Here is a 22,884-nt window from a genome sequence, read left to right as displayed (position 1 = left end):
ACTAAGTGAGCAATCAGGAAATTTAAAGCAAGACAAAGGGAAAATAATTTATCAGATGAATTCTCCTCATTACCACACCGTTCTTCTAGATAGGACAATGAATTCACAGAAGGGTGATCGGTAATGCAGTCCCGCTCTGCTCCTGAAGATCAAAGTACGCGCTTGCTACAACAAAATGAATGCTACAAAAGGAATACGGATTCAGTGGAGAAAAGATTAAATGCTTTCTTTGAATATAACAACAATCTTACTCAGTTATAATTTACTCATCACGGTAATACTTATGAGATGCAATAGCTCGTTTCCAGGAAGACACAAAAGACTAGGAAGAAAACCCTGATACGTTTACATAAATCACTCTGAATGTTCACTGAAATCATCTAAACTTTCCAAAACACACAGTATTTAGATTAACCCTTGCTTCCGTCATGTACATGCATCCCAATTCCCACTGCTTCGAAACTCCAGAAGTGTGATATTCCTTTCTGCATGAACGTATCCTTAAAAAAAAAAAAAAAAAAAAAAAAAAGAAAAGGCCATTTCAAAAGAAAAATGGCTTTCCCAAGCTTTTATGCAGCAGGAACCGAGGTGTTACAGACATCTACAGACAGCAGCACACCTGCTCATAGTAAATCATAACGGGGGGGGGGGGGGGGGGGGGGGGGGGGGAGGGAAGAGAGAGAAAAAAAGAGAAGTACTGAAAAAAGACCTAGCATTGCCAATTGAAGCAATAGAAACTTTGAGTGAATAAGGTAAACACTTAGAAAAACGTGGCCGAAACTTGTATAAGATGGTAAAAGTTGTCTTAGACTCTTTTTCTGCGTTAAGTTTTTAAGGATGAGGCCTAACACAATCTAAAAATAATACTAACCCCATCTAAAAATTAGCATAGACAAGGCAGCGTACACTTTAACTCAACGAGTAATGCATATGAAGTCAGGGCTCAGCACATAATAAAATGCTAAGTTCACATTCAGGGTTTGTGCATCAAATGCTGCAGAGGAACATTTACATAGCCTTTGAAACCTGACTTACATTTTGCCTTTTGAAATGTAAGATTCAAAACCTGGGCAAGGACTAAGCCTCCAACCTGCATATACTTGCACTCGAGTTCAACTTAGCTTTCTACTGCCTTTGATAGGACTGTTTCATGTTTCAAAAAGTTAAGCAATATTAAATATCATAACATCGGGGATCTTAATCATCAGGAGTACACATTTATGCTTCCCCTTCCCACCCCCCCAGTGTATTTTAAATTATTTCCCCTTTTCAGTTTTCGTCATTAAAGATGCCAAGTCCACTTCTGCCTTCCCATTCTCTCATTTTAGAAAAAGGCACACCCTGAACAGCAAATATTGCACGGGAAGATGTTATTTTGCAGTGTTAACTCCAAGGTGAGTCTGGTTCACGCGTGGGACAAATCCAATTTGATATCAGACAAGACTGCACCAAATGTGTCAGACTAAGGTTAATGAGTATTTCCCTCCGATTTTTTTAAAGAATTATCCTAAAAAAGCATGCCCAAGACTTCTCCACCCTAACCAAATAAAGTACTCAAAAAAAAAAATCAAACCAGGAAACAACACTACCCTGTGCGCAAATAATTCATTATATATGTATTCATCAATTAAATTCAAGTATAATTTTTGCACAAAATACCACGCCAGCAAAACAAACACAGAGCTAAAACGATACACAAGATCAACAGCTCCTACAAGAGTTTCTTCTGCAGTAGATTAAGTATTGAGGCCTTAACATTCGCTTTAATAGCTGTCTATAAAAGAGAACACTCAAGCGGCTTAGTGTTATTGCTATTAATATCAAAAGGAATTGAGGCATACTGCTTCCTACTAACTTTAGAAATAAGTTGCCAAGTTCATTAAAGCACTGCCTTACACTAAAGCTGGGCGTTACGAGAGCTGCAGGTCTCCTCTTCACACCAAGTATTTACCTCGCGTAAGTTTATATCCCTATAAGCCAGGGACCCGGCTTTCCTTCCTAACGCACACAAATACCTTCCAAACTTGTCTTTAAGATTAGATGTTGTAGCCTTTTACAGTCATCTCAAAGTCTCAGATGAATGTGACTCAAAGTGCGACCATACTCCCCTTACTCTGAAATAAATCTGCTATAACTGTAAAGCTCCACTTGAAAACCGTGCCTTGCAACTGGCTCAGTTATGCTTTGAAAACAACTCGGAACAGAACTTTATGTTGAAATCTCATGAAGGATTTAAAAGGCTGACTCCAAGTGCTGCCCACAACAGAACTTCAAATTGCATTTTAGCAGGGTAAAAGCCACTGGAATTTGTACTACGAACAACTAGACGAGTTCTCTACATTTCTGATGAACTCATGAGAGGTTCATACACAGCTAGAAGTCAGAGCAGAGAGCTGTTACTTCCCTGAACTTGAGTAAGAAGTTCACCGAAGTCACTGGTAAGGCTGCTTTCTCCTTTCAGAAGCCACTGGCTTAGTGCCCCTGTACCTGTAGATATTGCTTCCCAGCTCCGCAGAAGACAAGTTTACCTTGTGTTCCTAGGCCTGTTTTCCACAGTAGATTTGCAACTTCCTAATAAACTGCATGTGCATTTACTGAATACGCCCTTTCTTACTCTGAGCTCAGCAGCTAACTTGGTGTGTTCTAACGCTTTAGGGACATCAAGCAGTTAAAGCAAGATACTGAATTTGCGGACAAACTCATCTAAGCAGAAGCAGCAAGAGATAGTACAGGGTGACTTCTTACCTGAAACTTTGTTTCTGGGCTTCAGATCCACCAATCCAGAATGAAAGGGGATTCGAATGGGTTTTCCTTCTCAGACTTGTCTGTTAAAAGAGAGCAGCCAATCATCTTCAGCTTGGTGTATCTACTTCTTTCTTGAACGAAATCCCAATTACGTACTCCTAATGCTGTTAGAGAGACAAGGCAACCTAGACACCTTACCAGTCCGGTAACAACTACGTTAGTGGGGTCATCGGATTGGTGGATCTAAGACAAAGAAATGGATTTAGGGACAAGAAATTGCTCTTTCCCCTGCCCTGACTCACCCAATGCACAACCAATGTTTTGGGGCTGCACTTTGCAAAGATTAAGGAAGATGAGAAGAAACTACAACGCAAATAACAAAGCAAATGCTAAAGCTTCAACCGCCAGCTCACACCTCACAACTCCATCAATTGCCAACACAGCAATACGCAGGTCTTCAAAACAGTCCAATACAGTTCTCCTAATCTGCCACAGACATGCTCTAAAGCGTTTTATTGCAATGCTTATTTCCCTGTTTCCAGACTCAAAGTGACCTGACTTGCCTCACCTATCTGCAGCACCAAGACGGAGTCTTCAAGACGCTTATGATCCGAATGGCAGTGCTGAATTCAGTAAATTTTCAGTATCGCTGTGTCTCTGGAAAACAATCTACAACTAGGAGAGAGGAAGCCAAGGCACGCTACTCCTGAGACGAGAAAAAGTCACCTCTTACTGAGCAAGATGATAAAAGGCCTTCATCCAACACTTTCAGCAGTATGTTTAGAGTGACTAATCTAAGGCAGCTTTAACAATAACCCCTAAGAGAAGATGGAGTCTGAAGAAAACCCATACTACGTGTGTAGCAGAAAGTATATCCTAGAGAGACCAGACTGCGCACCTACCAGTCAGATCTTCAAAAAGGTTGAGATACAGCCTACAGAATTTCCCCTAACAGCAGCCAGAAGCAACGGCAACATTTTCTAGAACATAATGCTGCCACATCCACAGAAGAATATGTCACCTCTGTCTCTCACCCTTTCCTCTGCTGTCCAACCCCTCTGCAGAGCTGAACCAAGCGTTCTTCAGCCTACGCCACCGTGCCCCACATCTCAAAGCGCCAGCAGCTTGGAGAAGGGTGGGAGAAACTGCCACTCTCCCCAGCTGTCGATGAGGACAGTCACGGCCCTGATGTCCCAGAGCTACCCCATGAAAGGGGCATCCTCATCCCAGGGTGATTTTCTGCTTTTCTACCACTGGTAAAGCAACAGTCGACTATACGGTGACATTTCAAGGACAAAGCAGCACTGTAAGCCTGATATTGTGTCCAATCTAGGATTTTTAAGGCTGCCAAGTAAAGTGATAAGATGTCAAGGCATATGACTCAGAATTTTAAGAGTACAATACAGCTCAGTAAGAAGCCAGCTATCAAAATTATATAAATGTACTGATCTGCTAAGTCACAACAGAGCCAGCAGGGTGTTGGAAGGAGAGGCGCTTCACCATGGAGGCTATTCCTGAAAAATATTTGCAAGTGTTACAGCACAGGTCCAGTTTTTGTCTCGAGAAGCACTGGAGTGACGGAGACAGCCTGAATATCAAGTTGCCCTAGCTAGTCCTTTGTTGCCCAAACAGAATTGCCTAAAAGATTCTCCTATCAAATACAAGCTGTAATTGTAACTTAGATTTTGCAAACAGATTCTGACTACAGATTTCAAAAAAGCTGTACATATTTTTGTCTGAAAACTTTAAATTGGCATGACTGAAGATCTGAAGAAGACATCATCGTGTGAGGCATCCTGACATACAAACATCGGCCTCACAAAAGGGCAAAGAAGGCAAGTTGTCATGACTTCTTTTGTAACAAAACTCCATATTCAAGAACTTCTCAACAGCATGACGCTCAGAACGCAGCCCCGCAACTCGTGACACTGAATATATAGTTGTGTTTCTCCTCTACGTCAATGAACAAAACAAAGTCTTGTAGCGCTGACACAGCTAAAAGTTGACCCGAAAAGCTTTTACCAGTTTACCCAGAAAGCGCATCAGTCCCTATTCCTAGCAAGTAGGTACCTACCTACATCTTACAAATTTCTGTCCGTACTCGTACAAAAAATGGGCCTGGGAAGCTGAAATACTCTTTGGTCACCAATAAAAATGTTACTTTCCTGGGGTAGAAGCCCAGAGATGCAAGTCCTGAGGGGACCTGGATTAACAAAGCAATGAAGAAACTACAGGCCGCCAAACGCTCCCATTGTTAATTTACCCTGCATGAGAGGCAAATTAAGTTTCTAAAAAGAGTCAGTGCTTTTTTGTTGTTAAAATACAAACGGCATTGCGTTATTTTTGCATTATCTGGTCTCGATCATGCACTACTCATACTGGGAAATGTGTGGATGTAGGACAGGCAAATGGAGGAGTCTGTCAGATGTCGCACCGCTGAGCTCACAAACACACCAATAAACTGGGGAAGGAAGGGATTTTCCAGAAAAAGTGGATTTTCTGCAAATAATGAGGCACTATCAATACTACAAAAATCAAACCAAGAAATCAGATTATATAACAACATAAACAGTAGCATTAGTACAAAGACGACATCACCAGAGAAAAAAAACACTGGAACATAAGTATTGTTATTAATCAGCATTAGTTTAAACAACTCAGTATACATTCTCAGTTCCCTTCAATTTATTTTCTCCCTTGCAAGAAAAAAATTACTTGTCACAGAGCAGCCCTCTTATAACCATGGTCTCTTAGTCTCTCCCACACATCATTCTTCTGGCATTGGCACGTTTGCTGCGACATCCATTTCATTTTAAACCCATCAGCAATCTCACTTTGCACGCTGCTGCACAAGCACTCAAAGCAGCACGGGAAGATGAAACTGAAAATGCCAAAGCAACGGTGACCTCTGAACTGCACAGCAATAAAACATAACGCATCAAAAGACATATATCAAGCTGATTTAACAAGTAGTGAAGGTGTTTTAGAAAACACACATGAAATGAAAAGGTACATCCATCCTTCAAAGAACGTTCCCAAGTCTCTCTGAGGGTACAGTTTGTTTTGCTGAGATGCTGCTGCAACGCTCATCGGCGACCCAAATTTTTAGCAACGTTCACCAACTCTGCCCAAGGGATACAGTCAGCGCGGGCTGAAATGCAGAAATGGCATACGCGTGCTTTACAACTTTTTTAAAGGAGCAATCCAATAGCACTTCAGAGCAGGCAGCTGGCGCGCATACCAGCGTGCCTGCAGAGATGGGATCTCATTCCACAGTGACACCTGGACACTGGATTTACGAGCACAGTTCAGGGCCTCCCAGGCCCAAGCCCGAGCTCACAGGCAACCGGGCGGCCTGGGAACTACCCAGAGGTGCTCACGCACACAGGAAGCTACACACATGTTTTGGGCAGCAAGGGAACTTTCTCTGCTGCATCTTACTTGCTCAGCATTGTTGCAAAGGTCAAAAAAGTTTAGTAACGTTAGAAAATGAGGCAAAAAAAGGCTCCGAATCTCGAATGAGATTTAAAAAGCCTTCGATGAAACACCAACACTTAGCCTCCCCAAGAAACTCAACAAAAAGTTTCCCCTGTTGAGAACTAAAAGCAATTTAGTTTTAGAATTCTCCCTACAAGTGGAGCATCTGCAGTTTTCCTTCACCTGTATAAACTGATGGCTGTCGCCTCAACAACCACAAATTTCAGATAACTTTTTTCTTTGTAACCTCTCTTTGCCCGTCTGTGTATTCTCCTTCTTTCCTTTGCCACCCCCTTTCCCCACTCAGTCTATTGTTTCATCTAACCCTTCCCAAAAGATACAGCTTTCCACCCTTCTTTGTCCACTTCCCTCATTTCATCATCACTGCTGGCTCTAAATGCAGTTGCCTTGCTCTAATTCGTTTTCTTCAGCTCTTCCTTCCCATTTTCTGCACCGCTGCCAAAGTCACAGCAATCTATTCTCTTTATATTTGTACCCTTCCTCTTACAGGCATTCCCTGAAATGTGACTGTCACTGCAATGGCCTCTGCAGCAGCACAGATCTCACCTCCCCTGCCCCAAAGGCTCGTTTGTGCCTTCCTACCTAACCACCACCTCTTTAGAGATGTGCTCTAGCCATTTGCTTTTCTTCCCCGTGTAGGAAACCATCCAGTACGCCATTGACTGCGTGCTTAAACGTCTGACACGCAGCTCCCAACTCTAATTTAGCTATTGAAGATTAAAAAAAAAAAAATAACTGCAAAGCAAATAGATTGTTATCCTACTGAAGAAAGCACAACTAGGTTACGCACAGGTTTACAAACATCTTACTAACTCTCCATCTACTTACTCCCTGCCTTTGATTAAGAACCCGTCACATTTTAGCTAGAACACTACTTCGTTTGTTTCAGATGCAAAGATGACCCTTGCCTGGTCAGTCTGTGTATCTCTACCGCTAACAAAAGTAAACTCTTTGAGGGATTCCTCTAAGAACATGTAGCAAAAAAGAAAAAAGAAAAAAAAATAATCACAAAAATGTAACTGCCTGCTTAGCAGGCAAGATTGAGACAGAAAGGGAAGAAAAAAGCCAGGATACTGTATCCCTACTGAGATATATACAGCAGCAGTATTTGAGTTTCCAAACAGAATGCTAAGATTTATTTTGCACTGTAAAGCTTTAAATAGTTTGGGGGCACAGCCATCTCCAGTTGCAGTAACCCAAGGCACCAGGTACCGCTGGCACCATTTACAGAAGCTGCTGCTGGCAAGGCATGCCTACGGGAAACACTTTATCCTCAGATTGTTACCTTTTGAATTTGAAGACCTTCAGCTCACATCAAAGTTCTGCCAGGAAAAACTGAGAGACTTTTGGCAAGATATTCAATTAGAGTTCTTCATTTATTATTTACAGAGGCACTTAAACACTGGACACTTTTATGAAAGACAGAGAGAGAGACGTTCAAGACAATAAAGGTAGTATATTATGAAGAATATTTTCCATATATATAACTTTAAGATACAAGTGATAATTCAATGTAAATAAGCACTTGCCGGTTTTATTCCTAGGCATGGTCTTTCCATAACCCTTTCATGCTACTACCAGGGACCGGTGTTATATTGAATTTAAACTGCCAACTCTGCAGCAGGGGGATCTGTTGGGAGGACAGCATGCGCACCAAGGACACAGCGGAAAGACCGAGGATAATAAGCTCAGTAAGTGAGAGAATTTACACACAGTTGGTTTCCTGCTTCAGCAACCATGTCCCATAGGCGTCTGGTGGGAGCCTGGGAGCAAAAAGACCTTTTTTTTTTTTTAATCCTATCCACATCTTATGCTGCACGCAGTTCACCCCATGAACGCATAACTTTTTAACCTGTATTAAAAAAAACCAAACATATTTGCAAATACTTACGTATTCTTTTACAACCACTTTAACACAAACTAAGCAGCTAATTACCCCCTACTTTGACAGTCTGCTGGTAAAACAAAAGTATAGCATCAGTGAAGCTTTCTCAGAAAATGGCCTTTAGCAGGTATTGAAGACAAACTCATATAACAGGTTCGTTACAACTGAACAATACGGATTTTAGACACAACTATGAATTTGTAGGTAAAAAAAAAAAAAACCAAAACTAATTCCCAAAGCATTGTTCATGGTACTTCACCTTAAGAAAGAAAAAAAGTTTGGTTCTTTGAAAGAGCAAAAAGGTTACAGTTATCTAATTTCACAGAGAAAAATCAAAACCAGGGGAAGAAAGAGCCCTTTCAGTCATTTTGGCTAGCCCTCCATCTGTTCCGGATTACTTCCTTACTACTCATTTTCTAATAGTTTGCCCACTCACGCAAAGCATTTAACTGAGACAGCGTGAAGTACGAAGGTACCTAAACTAAAAACAACCCCCGTCACATTCCCTGCTAGCCTAAATCTGAACCTCCCACAGCCAACACAAGTTAAACTTCGAGGCTTCATGCCTCTTGGAATCACCTCTACAGGCAACGGGTACCTTCCCTGTAGTTAGATACCATCTACAAATGAAACGTCATAACTAAATCAATAGCTCATCACCGTTAAAACAGCTAGATGACACGATGTACAAAACCAGAACAAGACATGTAAAGCCTTAAGCTGCCCTAAAAGATACCGTGACTTCAGAACACTCGCTAAAACTTCATACGGCAAATGAAAGTTGTCACTCTGAAACTTAAAATACTTCTCTTAGATTCCAGCTTTAAAAATAGATCGGTATTATTTCCATGACTGATTTTTCTTTACATAAATGCAAATGATCTATCCAGTGAAGGCACAGTTGAGGGCTAGAACATCGTGTTCTGAAAATTCCATGCAATTAACATGTGGACACATTCTCTCTTGTTTATCAGCCCCTCAGAACAACACTGTATTCGCTCCTCAGAACTTTTATATCACACGTTTGCCCCTGTATTTCCTACAGATTTATCCTTGGCAATGGAGGGAAGCAATCGAGTACCCAAAGTGCACCAAAACCAACCTCCTGCATCAAAGAGAGGCATAAAACATCCTGCTTTTAGTAAACAGTAACACTCTGCCAAAGAAAAGCATCCCACTACCTCTGACAGGCTACGATGATCCCTGGTTTAGGGATGTTTGCCATCAGCATTAACAACCGATACCAGAGTTTGCATACAATACTGAAATCACTGGCTGGAAACTCTGTCAATACGGCTTCCGCTTTGTGTATTTAAACAAATCTTCTGGAGAACCTTATCTCCTACAACACACAAGAAGGCAGAACCTCCAAGCCATGTCTTCGTTTAGGAGTGACTTTCAAGGGTTTTAGTGAAACATTTACACCGAAATCAAAATGTTTCTACGCAAGCCTTCACTAAGGTTGAAATTAAATTCAACTACCAACTCCATTTTACAGAGTACTATTTTCTAGTGGAAACTACAGAATGAATTGTTCATCTTATTACATTTTCATATTTATTAATTTCTTGTGAAAGAAAGAAAAACTTCTTTCTTAAATCTCCTACTACGTAATAAAAATCTGAATAACCCCATTGATACTTGCATCCATTAGCAAATTTCCCATTTCTCTCTAAACAGAGGGCACAATTATCAGCAGAAGGCACATTTGCGTCTGCTTGCTAACAATTTGGGCCCAAACAGAAAGGACTTCTAAAAAGGGAGAGCATTTACAAAAAGACAAGCAAGAAAGTTGAGTGAGGCAAACGTACCTTCCAGCCTCAAATGCTATTTTAACACCTCCCATAACCCCAGGCTGAGGAATATTAGTAACCCTCCGTTCCAGGTAGGAGAAAAGCCATTACAATTCATGTCACACCTCGGAAATTTAGCAGACGTCTTTTCTGTAGGAGACTCGTCCTGTAACGGATACCCGCAGAGCTGCCCCCAGCTTTTCCCCTCCACACTGCAGTCCACTAACGCGGAAACACTTCTGATGTCACCCATGGTTTAGTGCAAGATCACCGAATCGATAGGGATCAGGAAAGGAGGCTCACTAAGAACAGCTTTTAAGCTTCTGGCCTCAGTGATCACATACTGAAAGAATCACAAAGCTTTTTGGGGCTTGCCTTTTTTTACTTTTTCTTTTTTAATTTTTGCTTCTTGAGAGCAGGTAACACCCTAAGAAAGTTTGTATTTTCCAGACCAGGTAGTTTAGCAAGAACTCTGCTGGCTAAAAATCCCATTGAGTGCCTCCACCGAACCCAACTCACCTTCAGAGTGCCTTAAAAGCAAATCTTTGTGTTTCACCACCCAATGTCGCAGTATTGCATGAAATTTTGTACATGAAAGCAAATTATGCTTATGACAAATAAGTTAGAAAATACTTAGTAATAATTACTCTCTCTGCACTCCCAACTTAATTTTATTCATGCCTAAAGGCAGTAAAATTAGGGCCCCCTAATATTTGGCTACAGAAACCTAAGATTTGCTCATATTAAAAATTGAACTTTTTCTTTCTATCGCTTCCATCTGGCCGCCTCTCCACTCACCCGAATTTAGCGGCGTAAGCGTTAATGAGGGGGTATAACACACACACCAATTAGGTCCAGTTAAATAATACCGTGTTTGCTGGCCGGGAGCTCCAGCACCGGTGCGGCCCCGGGAAGACGGGAGCTGCCCCCCGCGGCTGGAGGAGCCCCAGATCCGCCCCCTCAATCCCCGGCCTCCCGCAACCGCCACCGGGGCGGCCCAGGGAGGGCTCGCGGGGGGGCGCGGGGCGGCCCCGGCCGGGTTCAAGCGGCTGCGGGGGGCGGCGGGAGCCCCGGGGGGCATTTTGGTTTCGGTTTTTTTGCAGCGTGCCCGCATCACCCGGGCACCAGGCGCGATTTTCCGCGCGTCCCACACCGGCTCTGCCTCCTAACAGGGCTTTTATTATTTTTAATTAATTTTTTTTTATTATTTTTTTTTTAATGAAATCAAAGCGCTGGTCGCACCCCGGCCTGCAGCGGGAGGACCGACCGGCAGCCGCGGGGGAGGTGGGGAGGGGATCCCCTCCCCCGGCGGGAAGAGCGGGCCCGAGGGCGGCCTGGCCGGAGTCACCTCAGCGGCGGGGCGGCGGCGGACCCCCGCAGGCCGCGGGGCCTGGCGGCGGGCGGGCGGGCGGGCCGGGGGAGGAGGGCCGGGGGCCAGGGGGGGAGGGCAGCGCGGGAGGCGAGGGGTCACTCACCATCAGCTCGATGGTCTTGTCCTCGATCACCGAGTCGGGCTCCATAGCGGCGGGCAGCTCCTCCACCGCGGCGCCCCGCCCGCCCCCGCCGCCCGCCAGGCCCCGCCGCCGCCGCTGCTGCTCGCCCGCCCCCCCCGCCCCACGCACGCACGCACGCACGCACGCACGCAACGTCCTCCCCGACGTCACGGCGCCCGGAAGACGGAGAGGCACCGCCCGCCCTCGCTGACCACAACTCCCGGCGGCCCCCGCGGCCCCGCGCCGCCACTGGCTGCCGGCGGCTCCCAGCGTGCCCCGCGGCCCGCGCGGCGGGTGCTGGGAGCGGCGGAGCCGCCATGACGGGGGACAGTGGTACCGCCACGGCCTGTCGGGCCGCCCAGGAGCGGCTCAAGGGGCCCGCCGACCCCGGGAACACCCCCGGCATGAATAGCAACTGCCGCGGGGCTCAGCCGGGACCGGTGTCCCCCAGGTGCCCGTCGTTGGTGCGGCCCTGTCTCCTCAAGAGCCGCGGCCCGAAGGCGGGGTGACGGGAGGAGCGAGGAGGCCTAACGGCGGGCCCGGCAGGGCGGCACCGCCTCCGGCCGCGCTCCCGGGGACCGGGGTCTTTCCCAGAATCGAGCGAAACGAGCGTGAAGGCCGCTCTGCTGCGCTCCTTAGCGGTGGCTGTGCGGGGAGAGGAAATGGTGTGGGGCCGGCGTGGGACGAGGGGGAGTCAGAAGCGCTGGAAAACCCCTGTGCGCTCGCCCCGTCCTTTCCTGCCACAGTACCGTGTCTTGCTGCCCTGACCCCCCCCCACCTTACAGAATCGTCTGGGTTGGAGGGGCCTTTGAGATCATTGAGTCCATCCATCAACCCAACACTGACACCACCACCACTACCCCACGTCCCTCAGCATCGCATCTGCCCGGCTTTTAAATACCTCCAGGGATGGTGACCCTGCCACTGCCCTGGGCAGCGTGTTCCAACGCTTGGTAACCCTTTTGGTGCAGAAATTTTTCCTGATGCCCAATCTAAATCTCCCCTGGCGCAACTTGAGGCTATTTCTTCTTGTCCAGTCACCTGTTTCTTGGGAGAAGAGACTTGCAGAGAGCGAGAAGGTCTCCCCTCAGCCTCCTTTTCTCCAGGCTGAACACCCCCAGCTCCCTCAGCCGCGCCTGGGATGGTCACTGCCCCAGTCCTGCTGGTCACGGTATTGCTGATACAGGCCAGGATGCTGCTTTCCCTGTCCTGTCTTGCTTGTCAAATCTACAAACAAATCGACAGCTTTATCCCATTCACAATTATCTCAGACAGTTTTAATATCCTACTGTTGAACCAGGAGTTGTCTTAATTTCATTTTTCTACTCCAATACCTAGACCAAGGGAGGGAGAGCAAAGCCTCTCAGCAGCCACTCCCAAGGAAAATCCCTGCACCAGCTCCCAAACACACACAAGGAAGTGTCTCTAAAATCCTTTTAACTTGCCCAAAGAGGAAATTGGCCCCTGTCTTTGTGCCACACCTGAGGACTATGTTCTCTCAATTAATAAATCAGAAACACTTGGGGAGGAAGGAGGAGGAGCTCAAAGCCATTGGAAACGTCAGGTGCTACACTGGCAAGCTTTTGTCCGTGTCACAGTAACGTTTATATTAGGGTTTATGGAGAGTAGCATTTTCCTAAAGAGTGATACTTCGGCTGGTTTTGTGTCTAATTGCCACAAACCATTACAGCACCTCTGACCGAGTTTCTTCTTGGCGGCAGAGCTGGGTGTTACCCGCCGAGTTCAAAATGACCGTTAAAAACCCCAGAGGAGTTGCAGCCTGTGACGGTGCCTTGGGAAATAAGAAACGTCCCTGCCTGAGCTCCTGCACGGTCCGAGGTGTGACAGGGAGGTGGCATCGCCGCCCGGGCCTTGAGTCTTCGCAGGGCTCCGGATCAGTCTGTAGGGACCCGAGGCTGCAGAGTGGGACTTAACAAAATAAAGCACCAACAGTATTTATCTTTACCTTTTCGCTCATAAAACAGTGAATACACAGAAACTTGTTAGCGTGATGATTTTTTTAGAATTACCCAACTATTAAGCGGTGGTGGTTTTTTTCCTAGTGTTTTTGTTTGTTTTTCTTCCTTAAGTAGCGTTAAGAAATGAAAACGGAATCCATGAAAAATACCAGCTTCGGCAAATTGTACTGAATTAGGAAAGCATTACGATACGCAGAACCAGGCGCTGATTCTGCATGCCGTACTATTTATTTAATAAACAGTTTTATTTAATAAGTCCCATTCTGTCCAGTCGTGTGCCTCGGGGTTTACCTTGCTGGCATCGCTCGGTCGGGCAATCGTGTCTGTGCTTTTGAGTACCTATTTCTGCTTGCTCTGGTAGTCCAGCTGCTCCGGGGGCCAGCCACACGGAGGTCCAACCCATCCCGGATATACCGAAATGGGATTATTTCCCGACTGCTGCCTGACGGCAGGCACGGCGTTTGGAAAATAAACACAGAGAGTCCTCGCCGGAGAAAGCTTTCAGTCTCGGTTAGACGAAGCCAGAAAGGGCCAAAACCAAAAGCTGGAAAAGGAGACGCGCGGCTCTTGCAAGGAGACACGTGGATGCGGTGGTGGCATTTCCACCTAGCACATCGCAACCCTTCGCAACCAGCAGCTTTTCCAGCCCTTCGGCTCTGCGTCCTGCTGGCAGACAGCGGCTTGCTGCCATCCTCCACCGCCACCGCGGCCGAGAGGGACCGGGAGCTGGGAGCCAGCTGGAGTGAGCCTCAAGTGGGGGTCACCGCATCGGTGACACTGAGAGCTCAGGTGCCCTGGGTGACCAAGGGCACGCTGGCCGCAGTCTGATGACACAGCAGGGACCGAAGGCAGTGGAAATTGGAAGCAAAACTGCCAGAAGCAGCAATCTGGTGTCACAGCACAGCATGACCGACTCTGCTTGCGATGAAAATGGGCTCGGTAGCTTCACCCTAAGCATTTTTTCCCATTATCTGTTTAAATCTCTGCCAAATGGCTAAAAAATGGAGTATGAACAAATGGGAATGGTGCAAAGTCCTTTCTTATTGACAACGCACCTGCTTTACAGGACATTCATGTCAGCAGAGATGTATTTTATTCATTGAAAAATGCTTAAAAGAATACTTATCATGAGGTCTAAACTCTTTTCATAGCACTTAAAAACACAAACCAAGAGCGGCAGGTCTCCTTCCCCATCAAACAACTGCTGCTGCTCAGAGTTTGGGGGTGAAGCTTTGCTGCGCCCCGAGAGCTGCCCCGTTTATATGGCTCTGGGCAAAGCGAATACCAAACCTGCCGTTGCCCCAAAAGTCCCTCAAACTGAGACTGCAAAACCCAAACTCGCACACCGGTGCTAACCCCAGCTCGGGCTGCGCAAGCGCCCGCTGACCCTTCCCCAGACACACTCCGTTTCCACATGAACAAACATCCCAGCGCCTTTTCCTTCAAACCCGGGCAGCCGGCTGACGGCTGAGCTGAATTCTTTCCACCTTCACACCGCGACCTACAACGCGGGACTCGCAGGGCAAATCCGCACCCCGTCCTTCGCGTTGCGCAACGCCACCGACCTCCGCAAGCTGACAAAGGGGTCACCGGGAACGAGGTGGGAGAAAATCCAGCTTGCTTTTGCTCCCCCTGCAATCAGCCGCCGGCTCCGGGGATCAAACCCGGCAGCAGGTATTTGTTTGTGATGCCAAAGTGAAAAATCAGCATCTCTCAGTCTAAATACACGCAGGGAAGAGATTTGCTGACCAGCACGACGCTATTTTACGTGGCGCTTTCCCAAGTACAGCTGGGCAGTCAGGAGAGTTTTCTGACTACGGAAAGGAGTGCCCAGGACAAAGAAAAGAGACGAAAAAAATGTAAAAGAGGGGGGAAAAAAAGAAAAAGAGAAAAAACAGGCAAAAATTACTCCATTTATTTGAAGAAAGAGTAAATCCGTGGCAGCCTGAGCGGTTAATGCATGGCACTGACGGATGTTACAGAAGTGGGCGCGGGTCTTTGAAACCAGAGCGTGAGCTGTCGGAGGGAACCTGAGTTCCTGTAATCTGCTTGTAAAGGTGTGAAAAAAAACAGTTTCTATGGTATGAAAGAAAGAGGAGAATGTTGAAAATAATTAGGGAAAGCATTATTTAAAAAAATGAAATTTTTGGCTTTAGCGTGGAACACCAGGAAAAGCAAGGGCAGGGGATATCGAGCTTTGTATCTGCAAATTAAAGTAAAATTCTTTCTGAGCAGCTCATAAGGACTGAGCGAAACGTCCAAGGCAAGGTCAAATAATACGGATGAAAATATCCGTTTTCTGATAAATTTATTCCGAGATAGAAAAACGTTGGATTCCGATGAAGCCAAGCACTGTATTCCCACTGCGCACCGCACGACTGGGGTCATTCAAGGAGCTCGTCTCTGGGCGCGTGCTCTGAATGCGGGCGAACACGCCGCTGTATCTATAACTGCGCCGGGGGCGTGTGTGCGGATCGCCCTTTGCTGACAGATCTGTGTCACGCACCTGCACGTCAGCAAAGCAGGGACAAAGCCCGTCGTTAAGCTCTGATGATGCCCTTGCTCAGGTGGAAGCACACCGGGGCAGTTTCAGCCTGAGAGGACTCACTCTGCCAGTTTTCCTCGGCCGGTTTTCCAGCGAGGATGAGGACAAGGAGGAAATGGAAGAGGGAAGTGGAAGGGGGAAAGCCCCGGCGCCAACGAACCGGAGATACCTTCCCCTTGTGCAACGGGGCAGGAATTCATTGAGGCTGATGTCGTGCTCACCGTATTGAAGCAAAAGTCATCGTGTGTTTAAAAATACCCTGAAAAGCTTGGATCGCGGGTCCCAACGCACCGTTCCGAAAGCTGTGGGGATCCGAGTCGCCGTGTCCGCTCTGCGAGGGGGGCGAGAGGCCGCCCCGGCGCGCTGGGGTGCTGCCCCAACCCAAACCACCGCCCCTGAGCCGAGACCTCTCCCGAAACTCGGCGGTGAGGCGAAGTCCCCATTTTCTGTAAGTTCATTGCGTGATGCACCCGTTTCCTCTTCCAGCAGATGTTTTCCAGAGGGCCCTGAAATACCCGTGATCATCAGAGACAGGCGGAGAGGGCGAAGGCTCCCTCGGGAGCGGTGGGGGGCGGGGGGGGAGCCTGGCTGGTAGCCACACCGCCCGCCCCACGGAGGATTTGCTCACCAAACCCCTCCGACCTCTCCTTCCACACGGGCAGCTCCGTCTGCGGCTCAGGCTGCGTGGACCAGCACCCCGAAGCGCCTGGGGGAGGGTATTTAGGACTGACGCAGTGTAGAAATATTTCCCACTTACAACACGATTCGATTTTTTTTTTCTCCCCGAATATTTTCTGTACGATAAAGTGATTTATTTCTAAGCTTGTTTCTATTTTCTGCAATTCTGGGGGGCCCTTGAATAGCCCGGTCGGATGGCAACCATCCTGGCAGCGTGTCCGGCGTTTCAGGGATCCCCCTTGGTGTTAAAAATCCACTGGATGAGCCTAAAAGTGACCGGCTGCGGGTGCCCCCCAGACAGGCAAGGACGCTGCCCCCAGTCCCACCGCGGACCCAGCAAGGCTGCAGACGGGTGAAAACAAAAAAAAAAAGAAAGGAAAAATAAAAGACAGGCAGTGGCAAAACGACAGAATCTCTGGGATTTGCTACGGAGCCGGCGGGAGCTACCTGCTCAAATCCTCCGGCAGCTCCATGAGTATCCATTCCCCAAACTTCGGATGCCTTCCCGAAATCCCCTGCCTAACACAGTCTGCGCGCTAAACCCCTCATCTCAGGATAAAGGATGGTTTATTTGGCTGCTTGGATAGGGATCAGAGGTTGCTCAATGGCCGGTACCGAGTTACCCTGCGAGAAAAGCCAGGGCAGGTACATTTCAAACGCTCCTGCCGGAAGAATAATTATGGAATTTACCGCTGGTAGGACTAAGATATAAATAAACAATTCCTTAGGGCAGGGATGATTGCACTTAAAGTATGAAAACGTTTATTCTTCCTTCAAAGAAATATGATGTAGCCAAAATGGGGTGACACACTAGGTTTGATGATTTTTTTTTTTTTTTTTTTTTAAAAAGATCTGGAAAAAACTGAGCAGATTCGTAACGATTCTCACCCCCTCCCCAGTAACAGGCGCATGAACCCTGCCGCCGCCCAGCGAGACGTGGCCTGTCCTTACCCAGCTCTGCTACAGCACGTAAATAACGAGGTTAGGAGCGAGGGGGGCTTAAAATACCATTTATTTATAAATAAGGAACATGAAATATCAATGCATCCTCGGGTGGAGGAGGAGGTGCCGCTTGCTGTAGGACCAGGGAGGACGTGGAGCAGCAAAAGCCACGTGGCTGTCGCGGTTAGTGGGGGGTTCAGGGCTGCTTCTCGCAGGGCCACGGCTCCCAGTTTTTCTTTCCTGGGGCTTTGATCGTTCGAGAAAGATGGGGAGATAAGGCAGGGAGCAAGGCGGAGGAGAAGCAGGTGTGGGCAGCGGGCTGCCAGCTGCGGCGCTGGGATTTCGAGTCAGGGCTGCAGCTCGCCCCCTCCAGCAACGCGGGATGTGCTGCTTCGGTCGACACGTCCTACGTGCGAAAGCAGGACATGATTCTGCGGTCTGGAGATTAGAGAGAGCCAGGAGAGCCCATTCCAAAGCGTGGTTTTAACGCCTGACCCTCTGCACCCCACGGTGCTGCACCAGGGTCAGGGAAGCCCCCAGGATCAGTCCAGGCTGGGGGAGGAAGGGATGGAGAGCAGCCCTGGGGAGGAGGAGTCGGGGGTGTTGGTGGGTGAGAAGCTCCAAATGCCCTGGCAGCGTGAGCAGCAGGGTGAGGGGGGGGATTCTGCCCCTCTGCTCCGCTCTGTGAGACCCCCCTGCAGGGCTGCCTCCAGCTCTGGGGCACCAACAGCAGAAGGACGCGGGGCCAGAGGAGGCCCCGGAGATGCTGGGAGGGCTGGAGCCCCTCTGCTGTGGGGACAGGCTGAGAGAGCTGGGGGGGTTCAGCCTGGAGAAGAGAAGGCTCCGGGGAGACCCTGGAGCCCCTTCCAGTCCCTAAAGGGGCTCCAGGAAAGCTGGGGAGGGACTTTTTACGAGGGCATGTAGTGAAAGGACGAGGCTTTAAACTGAAAGAGGGGAGATTTAGATGAGATCTGAGGAAGAAATTCTTTGCTGTGAGGGTGGTGAGCCCCTGGCCCAGGTTGCCCAGAGAGGTGGAAGATGCACCATCCCCAGAACCATTCAAGGTCAGGTTGGCCGGGGCTTGGAGCAACCTGGGCTGGTGGGAGGTGGCCCTGACCATTAACCCAGCCCTGCCAAGTCCACCACTACCCCATGTCCCTCAGCACCACGTCTGCCCGGCTTTTAAATACCTCCAGGGATGGTGACTCAGCTGCTTGCCTGGGCAGCCATTCAGTGAAGGAATTTCTCCTAATATCCAACCTAAACGCCCCTGGTGCAACTCGTGGCCGTTTCCTCTTGTCCCATCGCCTGTTCCCTGGGAGGAGACCGACCCCCCCCCCTCGGCTGCCCCCTCCTTTCAGGGAGCTGTAGAGAGCGCGAAGGTCTCCCCTCAGCCTCCTCTTCTCCAGGCTGAACACCCCCAGCTCCCTCAGCCGCTCCTCACCAGACTTGTGCTCCAGACCCCTCACCAGCTCCGTTGCCCTTCTCTGGACACGCTCCAGCCCCTCAGTGTCTTTTTTGTGGTGAGGGGCCCAAAACTGGACACAGTATTTGAGATGGGGCCTCATAGTGCCCAGTACAGGGGGACAATCACCACCCCAGTCCTGCTGGGACTGATACAAGCCAGGATGCTGTTGGCCTCCTTGGCCACCTGGGCACACTGGGCTCATATTCAGCCGGCTGTTGACCAACACCCCCAGGTCCTTTTCCACCAGGCAGCTCTCCAGCCGCTCTGCCCCCAGCCTGTAGCGTCCATGGGGTTGGTGTGACCCAAGTGCAGGACCCGGCACTTGGCCTTGTTGAACCTCACACCACTGGCCTTGTCCCATCGATCCAGCCTGTCCAGATCCCTCTGCAACGCCTTCCTACCTTCAAGAAGGTCGACACTAACTTGGTGTCCTCTGCAAACTGACTGAGGGTGCACTCGATCCCCTCATCCAGGTCATTGATAAAGACATTAAAGAGAACTGTCCCCAATACCGAGCCCTGGGGAACGCCACACGTGACCGGCCGCCAACTGGTTTCAACTCCATTCACCACCCCTCTCTGGGCCCGGCCTCCAGCCAGTTTTTCACCCAGCGAAGCGTACGCCCACCCAAGCCAGGAGCAGCCAGGAGGATGCTGTGGAATCGCAACCCCCCGGCCTTCCCAGCTTCACGAAGCGCGTCTTCACCATCCCTAAAGGCACTCGGGAAAACCGTGCGGACCTTGGTCCAACGCGGGATGCAGAGAGGACACGGGAGGGAGGCGTTAGAGATCCACTCAGCCGCAGACACAGCCCAAATGCACCCCAGCATAAGAAAGGCAGCGGGTTACGCTGAGTCTAGAAGTCGGTGTGGCGAAAGGCAGAGGGTGAGGAAGAGAGGGCACGTCGGATGTGTGACGGAACAGGGGGAGGACAGCCCGCTGCCACCCGTGACGCGGGTTGGAAGCATCCTCCCTCCCCCTTCCCACCCTCCCGAAATATGTTCTTGGCTCCCAAGCGGTGCCTGAGCGAGGGCGGCCGGCTTCAGCTTACGGCAAGCGCTTGCTGCGCCTCCGACGCTGGCGTTCCGCGGGGGAAGTCCCCACGCTGTATCTCGTTCGCAAAGCAGGAACAGGGCCCTTTCGGCTGGTTACCTGCCGCGTTCCACAGGCACTGAGTCAGCGGGAGCCTCCTCGGCCGCTCCTGGCAGGCGGGGTAGAAATGAGTTGGTTTTTTTTTTTCTGAATGAAAGCTGGTGCCGGGAGCGCGAGTGGTCCCTCTGTCCATCGCCTGCCCCCGCAGACAGCTCCGAAATACCTCCGCGTAAGCCAAGCACTAAGCAAGCCTTGCCAAACGCTCTTTAAATAGATAAGAAACCCCTTTCTTTAAACAGAGACAATCTCTAAGTAAACTTTCCCCTTCTTGCTTGCTGACCCCGGTGGCTTCGATCCTCCAGAGCTGCAGAAATGCCGATGTCCCGCCGAGCACCGGGCCGGCGAGAGGGTGGTGACGGAGGCGGAGAGAGCTGCAGACTGACCTCCCGCCGGCAGCCAGTTTGCAGGGGCCGCAAATTTAGGGAGCAGCGTTTAAAAGCTCACAGGAGGGGCCGATACCCAGAAGCGTGTCTGGCTCAGGGCGGGGGATGGCTGGACGGCGCTGGGGTACGTGGGTTTGGGTCTGTCCTGGCCTGGGATGGTCCCGGGAAAGGCACCGATGCCTCCAACAGCGCCGGGAGCATCGCTCCCTGGAAAGCAGCATTTCGTTTGTGACCTGCAGGATGACGTTTGTTTAGTAAAATACTTTTTTTTTTTTTTCCTCACATAACCGTGGATATTCCCAGGCTCCAGTTTCTCTGAGCGCTGCCCAGGTCTCAGCCCGGGAGCCGGGGGAGCTGTGCTGAAGGGCCGATACCCGCAAAACGCCCAGCGATAAGAACTGCGGCGTCCCCTCCCCGCGCCCGGATGGGGACATCGCGCCAACAGGGAACAAAGCCAGAGGACGCAGGAGGGAGGTACCTCCATCCCAGCCAGGCACCAGCTGCCAGAGCGCGGCCGGGGACCCCGCCACCAGTGTTCCCCGCCACCGGGGACGTCGGCGACCATTCACAGCCGTTCCTGAAAGACAGCATCCAGCAACAGCAGCGCTACCGGCCATCCCTTCCTCCCCTCTTCTGCCACTCCTTTCCTCTGTATTTTCCATTTTCCTCACTAGGAAAAGAATTTTTTCGCACGTTTTTAGCTTTCAGGCGAGTTGCCAGCCTCCATCCCCTCCTGCCCTCAAACAATACAAACTTCTCTGCTATTTCGGGTAAATTTAGACACGACTAGACTAGGCAGAAGCGCCCCATCGGGGGTAGCCCCGAGGTCTGTGCTCGGCCTGTCCTTCCCGCACACCGACTCAGCGTCCTCCTCTGCAACCCCAAAACCACCCGGTTTGGGTGAGAACTGTGCGAGACCTGCGCAGCCTGGGCCAGATCCCGCGCCCGGCCCCTCGCAGCGAGAAGGGCTGGAGCGGGCATGCGGTGCCAGGGGAGAGACCCACGGCACGACCCCATCCCCAGGGAAGGGCCGAAGGAGCTGGAGAAGCAAAGATGGAGAGGGGACGAGACGGGACGGGACGGGACGGAGCGTTTACGTGGCTGCACGTGGGGAGAATGGCTCGTGCAAAACCCGCAGGCACAAGGTTGCGCGTGTGGAAAGCGCGATTCCTTTTACCAAATCGGATGGTTAATCACCCCTCGGTGAGTTTAGACGGCGAGCAGCTCAGCGTGACTGTCCGACGTGTCCCCAGCATTCCCGGCCGGGGTGAGGGGGCGGGGGGGTTGAGGAGCAGCGTGAGCGGCAACACGGGAGCATTCGGGGGCTTTTCTACTAAATTACGGCAGCCTGGGCTGAAAGCAGCTCCCGAGAAGCAGAGGGGTTTGGTGAGCCCGGGTGAAGCTCCTCTTCCCGCTTCCCAGGGGCTGCACGGCACCGCGCCAGGGACAAGGCGAAGCTCCCGTGGTGCTGCGGGAGCTCGGCTCCTTCCCAGCATGGCGCGGGGCCCACGCTCAGGTGCTCAGAGCAGATCCCCCGCCCCGAGCCAGGAAAATCCCTAAAAGGACAGATAACCCTGGAGGAGGAGCCTGGAGAGGGGTCAGTGCCCACGGGAACAGCGTGGCAGGATGGAAACCACCATGATGGAAGCCACCACCACCACGGAAACCATCAGCCCCAGCCAGCCCTGGGTGTCCTCCCATGGGGACACCGCAGGGTTGTGATTTTCCGGCCGCTCCAGGGTCAGGGTCACTCCACGTGTCCCTCCCGGAGCTATTGCTTGGCACCGTCTTACCTTCGCTGGGCTGCAGGAGCCTGGGCGATGCGCAGAGCAGCTCCCAGGTAACTGGAGGCTACTGGGAGCCCCAAGCAAGCCCAGTCGAAGGTCTCCCCATTCCAACCAAGTCCTGAAGTCAGAGCCCAGGGAAAGGAAGCAGCAAAGCAGCCACCTGGGACTGGTCCCAGCACGTGGCAGGGAGCACCGAGACAAGGAAAGTCGGCCGCGAGGATCCCGTTGTCAGAAAATAAGGGGGGTTTTTTTGTGCCAATGTGAAGACTTGGTGGCCAAACAGGTGAAGCAGCTGCTCAGAAAACTCCTGCCCTGGCATTAAGAAGAAGAAACTGCGGGTTAGAAGCTGGTTTTGCTTTACGGCTGGGTTGGGGTTGAAGGGAATGGCCCAACGCACGAGGGCTTGACGTTCAGCCACCCGGACTTACAGACAGCGTCCGTCAGGAGCTCCTGCCCCAGGTCCCGGCTTTCTAAGAGCTGCCACGTCCAGGGTGGCCACCGCCGCTGCTCTGCGGAACACACACGGAGCTACGCGGC

General features: G+C 50.1%; 1 protein-coding gene across 5 annotated transcripts in view; it reads right to left on the bottom strand.

Moving 5' to 3' along the window:
- FBXW11 (F-box and WD repeat domain containing 11) overlaps window positions 1–11,529 on the bottom strand; it is a 75,112-nt gene extending 63,583 nt beyond the window's left edge. The window contains exons 1-3 of one of the 5 annotated variants that reach the window (XM_074603504.1): window positions 11,397–11,526; window positions 2,746–2,825; window positions 74–182 (exon numbers count right to left, since the gene is read on the bottom strand). Coding sequence is in view for 2 of the 5 variants with exons in the window: in XM_074603507.1 (XP_074459608.1) it covers window positions 11,397–11,441 (45 nt within the window). In the remaining 3 variants the exon portion in view is untranslated. Of the gene's footprint in view, window positions 1–73; window positions 183–2,745; window positions 2,826–11,396 lie in introns of all 5 variants that reach the window. The other 4 variants (XM_074603508.1, XM_074603505.1, XM_074603507.1 and 1 more) reach the window with 4 other exon arrangements.
- Between the last annotated feature and the right edge of the window lie 11,355 nt (window positions 11,530–22,884).

Source organism: Larus michahellis, chromosome 11 (genome assembly GCF_964199755.1).
Source record: "Larus michahellis chromosome 11, bLarMic1.1, whole genome shotgun sequence".
Lineage (NCBI taxonomy): Eukaryota > Metazoa > Chordata > Aves > Charadriiformes > Laridae > Larus > Larus michahellis.
This window is presented reverse-complemented; position numbering and strand designations above follow the sequence as displayed.